Consider the following 12,848-nt stretch of genomic DNA (forward strand, 5'->3'; position numbering starts at 1 on the left):
ATCAGGAAAAGGGAGATCTTTTCTTTTGGTCAGTATCTCTGGGAATGCTGTCCACTGTGTTAAAATGAGTGGGGAGCATTGCCCTTAAAATCAGTGAAAACGGCTCAGAACATGATGCTGGAGGCCTGGAAAAGGGAAGGTGTGGTGGAAAGGAGGCGTTCTAAATCATGTACCTGTTTTTGTTTTTTTGTTTTTTAATTTGTTTGTTAGCTGGATTTTAAAACTCCTTTCCCCAAAAGCTAAAAGGAATATAATAGCATTGTTATTACATTGTAAAATGCCGTAACTTTCTCTGATATGCTGTCCTGCTGTGTTATTTTTAGGTCCAGCTGTATGTATGGGACTTGTTGTTTATGGGGGAAGACGTACTCCATTGGATTCCTGAGATTCTGCAAACAGGTATTGGCTAAGAGAATCTGATCTGTGAGCCAGTCAGTCGCAGTGATAATTCCCCTCATGGGACCTTTTGAAACAGGGACCTGTCCAGGCTTCTTGAGGCTAGTTTAAAGCTACACTAGCTGTAAGAATTTTTTAATATATTTATTAATTATTTTTACCCTCTCCCTTTTCCCTCATGGGGATCGAAAATACAACAAATGCCATTTGAATGAAGAGTACAGTGCATCATATTCTGGGCTTGTTCTGGATCTGCAGGCCTGGTTCACTCAGGGCCACGGGGAGCAGGCCGCAGGTCAAAAACCTTTTGCCTCACACCCTCTGGCCACACCCACCTGAAACAAGGGACGGACAAAAGCTCAGCCCAGATCTTATTCATTAAAGGTGGCAATTAAATTTTTGTCCCTGGGAGAGTGTGTGCCTGGGAGGGAGGCCGTTTTCTTTGTCAGCTGGAAACCTCAGGTTAAATTTCACCCAAGTATTAAATCATACAAATTGCCCTTAGCTCTGAAAAACGTTACTACTGTTTTAAAACACCAGAAATGGAAAACAGCTATCTAATTACACCTAACCGTGTAGCCTTGAGGAAATATTTTTGATCTATAAAACAGGAAATTGTGAAGCACAGTCTCTCTTGCTCTGCTTATGTAACCTACCGCTTCACTTTTTTCAGCCACGGCCCTGCTCTGCAATAGGAGAATCTGTGCTATTTCATTTTTTAGAATATGTGGAGAGTGTTAATGCAGAAGCCACAATAGAACTAGAATCCAGAACTCCAACGAAAGGAAAGCTTAGTTTCTAGGCATGTTATTGTCTCTACTGCAGTGCGAGTTTAACTTGAAGTGTAAAATTATTTCTCTTAGGGTACAGGCTAGCCTGATCTCGTCAGATCTCAGAAGCTAAGCACGGTCAGCCCTGGTTAGTATTTGGATGGGAGACCACCGAGGAATACCAGGGTTGCTGTGCAGAGGAAGGCACTGGCAAACCACCTCTGTTAGTCTCTTGCCATGAAAACCCCAAAAGGGGTCGCCATAAATTGGCTGCGACTTGAAGGCACTTTATACACACACACATGTTCGCATTATTAATTTTTCACATGATCCACTGTCTTTTTGACCATGGTTAGCTTGTTCTGTTTTCACCTCATTCCATGTTTTCTCTTGATTACCCCACCATTTTAAACATTGTGTGGTATTTATGTAAAAAGTATTGCTCACTCATGGCTTTTCCCCTTTAGCACATCCCACTTTCTTGTATGTTTCTGAAAGGCTTTCTGATGGCTTTCCTATAAAAGGCAGCAGTACTTGGAGACCATGCCCTTCTACTACGGAACACAGGGTAGTGCATGGTGTCCCCCCATTTTATCCTCACAACAACCTTGTGTGGTAGGCTGAGAGGGTGTGACTAGTCAAACATCATCCAGTGAATTTCACGGCTGAGTGGGGATTTGAAACCAGAATTCCCCGGTCGTTGACACATTTGCCGCTGTACCACACTGGCTCTCATATACTTACCCTCAGTTTATCTTCTTTTTGCAATACAGTTTGGGAATGTTCATGTGCAAAAACAGCATTACTCTGAAGCACCCAAACAACATATCTTCATCCACATGCTTTGGTAAAAATGTTCAGCCTTGCAAATATCAAGAGACCTTTTTTTAAATAAACAAGCATGAAATGTACTGAGTAAAAAGCTGGTGTGAAAAATTACCAAAACACAAATGAAGATACACAGAGACAGGATGTGTGACAGGGAAGGTATGATGGGAACACTCTCGGTGCCCAGGTTACAAAAAGGCAGTGAACATTCTTCAGTTCAAGTAGATTTGAGAATAAGAGGATTTATGATATACCTTATATAAGAGAACGATGTATAACCTAATTGTCTGTTCGAAAGTGGGTGTTGGAGATATGGGGCACCAATGCTGCTGCTACTATTTTTAATCCGTGTAGGTGTCGGGCAATTAGCTTCTTTTTCAAGTTTGTATCAAGATATGCAGATTTCTGACTCACCCTTGTCCAGAGTATTCGTACTCCATGATAGGCGTTGAGCTCTGGGTTCATGTATGTGATTGAAATGTCACATGCCCGTATGACGGGCATCCTCTTGGCTTGCACAAGAAAGCAGTCAAGGAAGAACCACGCTCAGAGGCAGCCTCTCCCTATTATTAAACTGAATAAATTATGCAGTCAGATCTGCACAAACAGCCGAGAAAATTATTCTTGGTAAATTCTATCTATGGGGTTGAGTCGTAAAAATTAATGACCTGTTCACTTCCCAAAGTGGTGGTGCCATTAGGAACAGAGAAGGCTTGTCTGCTGTGAAGCAATTACTGCTTGATCTATTTCCTTCCTTTCTGGAGGACCACCTATTCCACTTGACATCTGAATGTGTTTCTGGCACCTAAGAACAGTTGGCTCCCAAAAGAGACTTTTTGAACCTTTCATTGAATTTTCAATGTACTTTTAAAAAAATTAAAACCTGTAGCCTTGTTGCGTATGGGGATAATGAAGAAAAATGTGCAGGCAATATTGCTGGGAATGAAGTAATCCTGGCTTCTGCTGTTCTTGGCAATGAATACAAATACAACGGGATGATTGAAAAATGAACTTACTGGTACCTGGTTCTTAATTATTTTTGTTTTAACTTCTATTTTTATTGTTAAAAACTATTCAGTGCATCAGATATCTTTAGGCGGAAGTCCATGCAAAACATCGAACATCCTAATAATTATTCAAATTAATTGTTTCATATTTTGTTTTTTGCTACTTCGCATAGACTTGTATCATTGGGTCAGATTTTCTGGCACTGAACCTGGGGCATATGGTGAATAACTGTCCCCTGTAACACTTAGTGCTGCAGGGGGATCTTTACTGTTTAATACCATCAGCTCACTGTGCCGCAGAGCTGAGTGTGTTTGAGAAGGCAGAGGTGTGGAGAGCAGCTGTTTTGTAACCTTTGCCTCCGTTTACAGTCCAGAAGACAGGCTCTTCTAGCTACCATGGAGGCAGCCATAAAGAAACGTGTGTCTGGATTTGCTAATCTGCTTAGGAAAGAGTTCTCTAGAAACAGTTGTTGAAACAACAGGTTTGACAGGATCCGAGAACTCTTTCTCTCCCCCTTCCTTTCCTCCCCACGAAGACTGCTTGCTCTCGGTGCTCCGTTTGCCTTAGGCAAACGTGCCATTCTGGGGCAACAGGACAGCTTGAACATAATGCAAGTCTGTCCTTCCCCAGACTTCTGTCCGGTGACAGAGCTGCTGTCTGTCTAGGTCACCTGCACCCACTGGCTCTTCCTGTATGTCTCAATGCTTTCTTCACCAGGAAATGTCTAAAAATAAAAGCTTTGTAAGGTTGTATTGCAAAAAGAAGAAAAAAAATGATTAAGTGATTTCCAAAATGGAGAAGAGGAAGCTCAAAGGCATGGCTTAACAATTAGCTTGACCTTTTCTAGTTCACATCTTGGCAGTGACTCACCAGCTGGCTTGTGCTGGGATTTTTAATCTCCTTGAAGTCTTATGACCACCATCCAAGAGCATCTTATCACAAGGAATCTTTCTCCCCCCACCCCACCCCCTCCTTTGGCTTTCTCCTCTCCTTTGTATAACTAACTGTAAACCTACTGCTTGGGTGCCTACCAGAAAGGAGATGGCTGCTGCAGCTGAAACCCCAGAGTCTTTTTCTCTTGTATTCCTTCTCTGAACATGATGCCTAGTTCATATTTTGCCTAGGAATGTGAATGGATAACGGTAGCATCCTGTATGTGGAGCAGGAGTTTTGAACCAGTTGGTGACCTAGTCCATCCTGTACACAAAGACATTAAACTCCATACCTAAAACATTCTTCCAACCTGTTATTGTTCCCACCAACATCTCAGAACTGAAAATCAGGACATTCTTCTGTGAAAACACCGCTGTTTTCATGCTAGGGACCACTGTCTAACTTCCATCATCCCCATCTTCTGCAGCTGGTGAGGGGTCTTTTCTGTCTGTTGGCCAGTTCTCCTGTACTGGCTTCTGAAGCAAGGAGCAGCAGTTCCCTGTTTAAAGAATGTTTAATCGCACAGTGGATTTAGTTCTGCTTTTGATAGAACATCCACAACTCAGATACATTCAACAGCACTTACTGTCTTGATGGGTAGCTATGGTGTGGTGATGGAAGGAAATAGAGCTTGCTATAGTGCAAAAATGCAAACGCCACCTCCTGAAAAACTTCCCAAGACTGAATAAAGATGGAAACCAGGAAACAGGGACTGTTCCTGGTCAATAGAGACAGTTGGAACATCTGTAGCAAAGATCTTAACTTGTTTGCAGCCGGGTGTGTAGATGGGAATGGACAGTTCTGGTTTGAGGCAAGCTGATTAGGGAGGTGGAGAGAGGCTTAAGACACCTGCTTGGTGCTACCTGCAGTGAAAGTGGTCAAACTTGGTGAGAGTTTAGCGAAAGAGTAATTGTTGTGAACGGGACATGGTCCTACTGTGCATCCAGCTAGTGGTGCTCAGGGCACCCCCGGCATTTGGCAATGTCTAGGAGAGATGTGCTAAATTACATAGCAGTGTAGCACCTTGCCCATCGCTGTAGTAGAGGCCCTGCATCAAGGATGCCTTACCTTGCTAAAAGGAGACTGGACCAAGGAGACCATTGTCCTCTGCAGTTTGGAGTTCTGGCTTCTGGCATAATAGCAGGTTATAGGAAAGTTCATACCTGGAAGTGTAGAATGGCTATGACATTTTTTTCTTCCTTCTGCCAGTTCTGTATCCAGAACCCTCACATTCTGTAATTGGAGTCTTCTATATGGATTAAGAAAGTGCCACAAATTTAATTTCTGTGGCATTCAAGCCTTTTCTTCTCAGTGGACTGTTCACTATTGTATGCAGAAATTATATGCTTGTGCAGTGTGACAAGTGTAGGATCTGGTTGTTGTTTTGAATGAGCATTGTTCTCTGATCATGTGTTCTAGATAGGTAGGGAAATAGCTGGATATGTCCCAACTTGAATACCCACCAGTGGCATGAATAAATAAGTTGACTTTTTGACTCACTATGGCAGCCTCTAGCTCTTGCCAGTTAGTGAATTGTGTATTATACAGATTGTGCTCCAATGTGTCTTAAACTGCTGCCTCCATGAAAAACAAAACGTATTTGCAAGTCATTCTGGTTTCACAGGCCTACATTTCTGCATCGCCAGGAAGTCATCTTCAAAAGAAGTTATGTTGTTTATTTTTATTTTTAATTTTGGTATTTCCAAAGTTTCCAAATACAGTGTTATGATCCATCATGGGATAGTGAGGGCTGACAACTAAAATTTGGAGTAAATAGGTACTACGTAAATGAGGATAAACATATGCCTTAATGGCTTTAGTATCCTAAGTTGAGATGTGCTGGCTTTGCCACATCTTAGATGAGGGAATTATCAGCAAATAGTTGTTTTTTAAGGCTCTATACTATAATATATTATTGGGGAATCTGCTGTCTTGGATTTATCACTTGTATTATCTTTGAAAGATAATTAGAACAATAACTTTACCATAAAGTGGGGAAAATATTGGGATTCACCACCTTAGCACAAAACATTTACTGAAGGTCCCACTTTTTTCACTTTGTGTGAACATGAAAAAAGGTTATTAGAAGCTCTTGTTGTTTTTTTCTTGAATCTGATGTCCTGTCATCTGATAACTAATTAAAATAATGGAAATGGTAAATATAGGAAATGATCTCAACCGAAAGCCTGCCTTATCCATGTCTGCTTTTCTTTAGAAGAAAGGTTATTACTGTGATGGGATATATGCCCTTTTATTTGATCTGCTGGATATTTGACAAGGATGTTTGTTTGTTTAAAAATAATATTTACAACCCCTCCTTCCAACCTTTTGGGACCCAAGGCAGGTAAAAACAGAGTTTGAATAGTGCAAACCAACTGGAGCATTATGACAATGCAAGCTAGAACAGCCAAATATTTTTCCCAGTGGTCTTGTGTGTGTGTGTGTGTGTGTGTGTGTGTGTGTAATGTGTAAGCCAGCAGGAGAGCCAGCGTGGTATAGTGGTTAAGGTATCGGACGAGGACCTAAGAAACCCAGGTTCGAATCCCCACTCACACCATGGAAACTTGCTGCATGACCTTGGGCCATTCACATACTCTCAGTCCTGAATCTGGCTAGTGTTTGGATTGGAGACCTCCAAGGAATACCAGGGTGATGTGGAGGAAGACAATGGGAAACCATCTCTGAACGCCTTGACTTGACAACAACAACAACAAAAAAGTGCAAGCATATATTCTAATTTTTTTTAATGTGGAGCATATTGCTTCCTCACCTTTTTCTCTGCCCAAATTCAGAAAGAGTTGTGAGCAGCCACATGCAGTACATATTCTTCAGACAGAAAAGAAGCCATGTTTTCACATACTTTTACCCTGTCTCATCTTTCCAGTGTCTTCGACATTCATCTAACCCATGAACAAATTGTCAGTCTGTTTGAACAGAAACGCTAGTCATAGTTTTCAGGTGTTTGAGCTGACTAGAGATCAAACCCTAAAGAGTAAAGAGTGGTGGTGGAAGGCACCTTCAAATCACAGCCGACTTATGATGACCCAGGCAAGAGACAAACTGAGGTAGTTTGCTGATGCTTGCCTCTTCATAGCAACCCTAGACTTCCTTGGTGGTCTCCCAGCCAAGTACTAACCAGGGCCAACTCTGCTTAGCTTCCAAGGTCTGATGCGATCGGGGGCCACCCAGGTCAGGGCAAAGAGGAGGGGAGATGTGCTCATTTATTCTTTTCATACTCCTCACATCTGCCTTCCTTTTTCTGTCTCTTCCAGGCTACTCTTCAGTTTTGTGTGGTGAAGCCCCTCATGGCCATTAGTACGGTTATCCTTCAGGCTTTTGGCAAATACCAGGATGGTGATTTCGAGTAAGTAAATTCTTTTTCCCTCAGAAACTGCTCTCTGGGACCATGGGATGGGGCCGGACTCAGATCAAATCAATAAGATGTAGTACAGTCAAAGGGTTGGAGATCAGAGCCAAGTCTTTGTTCAGTTGAGAAGCCTACTGGGTAACCTTGAACAAGTAGTTCTTGGCCTGCTATAAAAGTGCCATCAAAGCACTTTTCTAAGTCCTCTGAGGTCACTGGGTTTAAAAGGGCTTAACTCTGCTTACTATGGTGGTATAAGTCGTTGTGAGGATAAACTCGGGAGGTGGGGAGGATGAAACAGAAATAACTGCTGATTAGCACAATTGTTTAGACACATGGTAGCCACAGGCAAAGTTCTAGAGAAGTCTATGTTTTCCCACAGGTTGCACGTTTACATGGGCATGCTTTCCTCACAGCTACCATGTTCTCGGTAGGCGGTCTTGAATAGACGCTAAATGTATTGTGAATAGAGGGTGCTGTAGTGGGCTGTACTGATAGTATGATGATCTCTACCTGTACCTTTTGCCATTGGGTCCCTGTTGAACAATAGAATTGGTAGGTAGGATTCAGGTAGAGAAATTCTCTAACACTTCTTATGGGGGGAACAAGTACTAAAAGTATCTGAGAGGTCATTCATGTTTTCTTTTCTTACAGTGTCACAAGCGGGTATCTGTATGTGACAATCATTTACAATATTTCCGTCAGCCTGGCACTTTACGCCCTGTTCCTCTTCTATTTCGCCACACGTGAACTACTCAGTCCATATAGTCCTGTCCTCAAATTCTTCATGGTCAAGTCTGTCATTTTCCTGTCCTTTTGGCAAGGTGAGACACTTAGCTCATCCCCTCCGCAAACAAGATGCAGGTGTGTGACTGGGGTGCCCTTGAAGACCATTCAGACCTGATGAGGCATGTCTAGCAGACACAGAAATCTCTGGGTGGGGGAAGTCACCTGTCCTAGGTTTAAACTCCATTTCCCAATGCCATTTCTGTTTACTTCTTTCTTCCGTGTCCATTTCTGCTCCTGACCTTTCTACCAACCCCACTGTGCTCTAATAAGGTAACTTGTACAATCAGGCAGGAGAGAGGTGGTTTGTTTGTTTGTTTGTTTTGTAATGATATGATTTCTTGATTCAGGGCCAAGTCTGAAGTCTTGCAGCCCTTTTTATTAAGAATTACAAATCAGAAGTTTTACTTCAGTCCTTATATTTCCCAGCTCATCAGAGAATGGGAAATGCTAAGGCCTCAAGTTTTGTTTTCATTCACTTCCTCCATCTTGGTACTGCAGCGTCCACAGACACAGCTGGCTAAAGATGTACCTGGGAGAGCAGGGCATAGCTGTACTTGCCTGTATTGGTATTTTCCATAAGCTGCTTTAAGTCCCATTGAGGAGAAAAGCAGGATAAGAAATGCTCTAAATAAAACTACATCTTTGGGAAAATGCTGTCTGTGACCTCAGCATCCATGTTGGATTGATAGCTACATGCAGAGTCCACTGATGTTTGTTCAGGTTAGTATCCAGGTGCTGTATTGGTTACATCCCCCTAAACGCCGCAAGAAAGTAAGAAAATGCCTTTGCTGGTACAAAGCCTGCCTTTGCCATATGATGCACAATAGGAATCATTAGCTTCCTGGCAATAACTTTGCCCCTTTGCAAATGTTGGCAAGACACCAGTGGAATTGTACCTTTTCTGAACTTGATGAACATCGGTCACAGGGATCTAAATGCAGCAGGGACTGAAAACTTCTCTGTTCGGGTATACTATGTTTTAAATTCTGTTTTGTTCGGGGCTTGCCATTTAAAATTAACATATGGTGCTCTGTTCTGTCCTTTTAACAACATACCCATATTTCTCAAATGTGAGAGTACAACCACAAAGAGGGGGGGAGGCCACAAAAATGGTTTCATGTTAGTTTCAGAGGGTAGCCATGTTGGTTGGCAGTAAAAGAGCTAGATTTGAGTCTAGTAGCACCTTAGAGACCAACAAGATTTTCAAGGAATTAACTTTTTGAGAGTTGAAGCTCCCTTCATCAGATACTGTTGTATTTTTTTCACTTTCTCTTGGGTTGAGTTGCATCTGATCATGTAATATTAGGCTTTCCAACAATTAAGTGGGATTTTACCCCTACTGAGATTGGCCCAAAAGGAGTTAAGGTGTCAAATCCCTGGCAGCTGTGAGCTCAATTGTTTCATGTTGGAGATGAATCAGTAGGAGTGGTGTAGTGTGTGTGTGTGTGTGGGGGAGTGGTAGAAGAAAGAGGGTAGGACCTGAAGGAGAATGCTCAGTTAATATTCCTGCTGGAGTAATGAGCAGGAAATACATGTGTATGGGGGGGGGGAGAGTGGTAGAAGAAAGAGGGTAGGACCTGAAGGAGGATGCTCAGTTAATATTCCTGCTGGAGTAATGAGCAGGAAATACAGTAAATTTGGAGACTGGGTGGGTGTGATAACATAAATTTTACTGCAGCCAGCAGGTTTCTTTTTGTCCCAGACCAACATTTTTCAGCATTGGTGTCTGGGCTCATTTGCAGATAGCTGTTAATTGCTACATTGTAGACTATTCTGCATCCCCCACCCCCAGCTTTCACTATCCGGTTCTATTCTGTTTAGGGATGTTGCTGGCCATTCTGGAGAAGTGTGGTGCAATCCCTAAGATCCAGTCCGCCAACGTCTCTGTGGGCGAGGGGACAGTGGCCGCTGGCTACCAGGATTTCATCATCTGTGTGGAAATGTTCTTTGCAGCCATTGCTCTGCGTCACGCCTTCACGTACAAGGTTTATGCAGACAAGCGTCTCGATGCACAAGGTAGGAAAGCCCGGGCGGCACATGGGCCTGTGGTGAGACAGGGAAGATCCATTCCAGAGGAGTTGATTCTTCCTCTGAGTTCCCCATGTGGGCAGCTGAACCTTCTATCTTAACTTCTGTGGCTCAGCTTCTGATCTGGTTTTCCTTTCCATGGGCTCAGCTTGTACCCATTACGAAGCTGAGAGGCAGTCTTCGGTTGGAGAAGGTGACACTCTCTTTGGAGCACTGTTGCGGTTTCGTTGCCGTGCGTACATGAGCACACCCTTCCTTTGTTCCCGCTTATGAAGCAGGCACAAGGAGAATAGAAATCCTTTTCCTGTTGATTGTCCAGCTGGGTGAGATAAGAGAATATAGCTCTGGGGCAGTTCTCTTGGCATGAGGGGAGGCGCTGGGGATATTTTGTGGATATATTCAGGACAGAGGAGCCAGAGAAACTTCATCTTGCCCAGGGCGTTTATGACTACAGAGCAAGGCGATCATTTTGCCAGGAAAAGGAAGAAGGTAGAGATTATTTTGCCTCTTCTTCATGTTAAAAACTGATGTGAAGGCCAGTCCCCTCAATACTGTAGTCAAAATTTGATCCTATAGATCAGTGGTTCCCAAAGTGGGCAGTACCACCCCTTTGGGGGGATTACCTGGGGGGGCACTAAGAGGCAAGGGGGCAGCAGGGGGGCACTAGAGGGGGCCCCTTCAGCTGTGTTCACTAATTTACAATAGATCAAGCTATGGCACCATGCTGGCAAATTTGGTGGAAACTATCAGAATTTTTTCCCCAGACTTTGAGGAGTTGGTACCACCTGGATCAAGTTCATCAGTTTTGTTGAATAAATTTCAGCTAAAAAGTTTTAATTTGATTTTGAATAGATGTGCAATTAATTGTTACTGTTTTGAAATTTTATTGTTACTATCTTCTTTAGTGAGTCATGCAAGCCCCTATTTTGAATAATACACAGGATAGGGTAGGGGGCGTTAAAGTTGAGTTTGTGGAACCAAGAGGGCGGTGGCCCAAAAAGTTTGGAAACCACTGCTATAGATTGTCCTTCGTCTTGCTTGAGGCTAGGAGTAGGCCCAGCACAGTGATGACATGAGGTGGGCCTGGAATCCACTTTTAGGGGTTAGGGCAGGAAAGCTAGGAGGGGAGGGCCTTGTGGTTTCCTCTAGAATTTTGTGTGTTTTTTATAGCTTACGTTGTTAGGTTTGCTGTTGAGTGGCATGTTGTGATAAAGTTGTGGTGGAGAGTCTGAGAATAACCTGCTTTTTCAGCCTGTCGTTTCTCCTCTCTTTCTCTCTCTCTTCCTCCCTTCTTCTCTCTCACTGTCTCTTGTGTCCCTCCCCCCCTCCTTTTTCCTCTGCTTTGGGCTTCTGGTGTTTGGTGCAGCTGTTCCGACATATGGGCCATACGGTAGGTGCCAGCTTCTCTCTCTCTTTCTGCATTGATTTCACTTTCTCTTTGGTGTGCGCACACCATTATCAGTAACAAACATAGATACATTGTACCTTTGGGAAAACTGTGAATGCAGTTTGGAGGCTTCTTTGGGGTTTTTGTGTGCCTTTGATGGCCATCAAGGTAAACTGTTTTCTTTTCTTTTTTTGAAAAACAAAAGCTAAAGTGGCTCTCCTCTGTGGCAGTAGCTGTTACTTTGAGGAAAGCTTCAACAAAACCTGCAGCTGCACATGAAGTTTGTCCTCTGTGCATGCTAATGGCTTCTATGACTCACACCTTCAGTTCACTGGCTGTGTTACTTGTATAGTGTTGTCTTTTTTTAACCTATTAAAAATTAACATATTAATGTATTGTCCAGAAGGCAGGTTTCACAGTTATTTAAACATAGAGTGTTTTCAAGTATGAAGATTGCCAGCTGGAAATAAATTTAGCAGCATCTGGAGCTTCCTCTGCACCTTACGAAGAGTGCCCTGTAAAAATTTGCAGGGCTTCCTCTACCCCTTTCCTACCCAGAGCTCTGAGTTCCTTTCTGAGCTATTTCTCTCTCCACTTCCTTTTGCCAGCCTGCTCAGAGGGTCTGCTTTAGGCACCTGTTCTCCCCCTTCCCCTCCCCCCGGTCCTTTTTTTTTAAACTTTATTTTGACTTTTCTTTATTGTTACTTATATTTAACTTGGTCTAACGCTGTCTGAAGCTATTTTTCTCCTGAATATATTTCTTACCTGTACGGTTCCTCTTTTCCATTTAACTTTTCCTAATCCTTTGCAAAAAGTAACCTTATGGTTGTGCATTAATACTTCATGTGATTGTTAATGTGCAACCATCAGGTAACTGTTGCCAAAGTTATCCAGCTTGGTGGTGGGTGGGGGGGAGTAGAATTCTGCTCCACCCATCCCGACTCGCTTTGTTTTCTCTTTAGGCCGCTGTGCCCCCATGAAGAGCATCTCCAGCAGCCTTAAGGAGACCATGAACCCCCATGATATTGTGCAGGATGCCATCCACAATTTCTCCCCTGCCTACCAACAGTACACTCAGCAATCCACCCTAGAGCATGGACCACCCTGGCGGAACGGCAGTCACGTCATCTCGCGTTCCCATAGCAACTCCGGTGCTCGTGACAACGAAAAGACCCTGTTGCTGAGCTCAGATGATGAGTTCTGAAGAACTTGATGAAGCATGTCACAACCTTTATTTATTAAACCGGAAACGCAAGTCATATCCCTTTTTAAATGGTGCTGAAAGTCAGGAGGGGGCTCTTCCAGTCGCCAGTTGCAAACGCGGACCATTTTGGCTAAGGCAGGT

At 43.2% G+C, this 12,848-nt stretch overlaps 1 protein-coding gene across 2 annotated transcripts in view; it reads left to right on the top strand.

Moving 5' to 3' along the window:
- The window catches only part of TMEM184B (transmembrane protein 184B), a 29,044-nt gene extending 16,196 nt beyond the window's left edge, over positions 1–12,848 (top strand). The window contains exons 4-9 of one of the 2 annotated variants that reach the window (XM_056846682.1): positions 324–399; positions 7,208–7,299; positions 7,954–8,123; positions 9,910–10,104; positions 11,483–11,506; positions 12,466–12,848. In XM_056846682.1, the coding sequence (XP_056702660.1) occupies positions 324–399; positions 7,208–7,299; positions 7,954–8,123; positions 9,910–10,104; positions 11,483–11,506; positions 12,466–12,707 (799 nt within the window). In that variant the 3' untranslated portion in view covers positions 12,708–12,848. The remainder of the gene's footprint in view (positions 1–323; positions 400–7,207; positions 7,300–7,953; positions 8,124–9,909; positions 10,105–11,482; positions 11,507–12,465) is intronic. The other variant, XM_056846683.1, reaches the window with a different exon arrangement.

Source organism: Euleptes europaea, chromosome 3 (genome assembly GCF_029931775.1).
Source record: "Euleptes europaea isolate rEulEur1 chromosome 3, rEulEur1.hap1, whole genome shotgun sequence".
Taxonomy (NCBI): Eukaryota; Metazoa; Chordata; class Lepidosauria; order Squamata; family Sphaerodactylidae; genus Euleptes; species Euleptes europaea.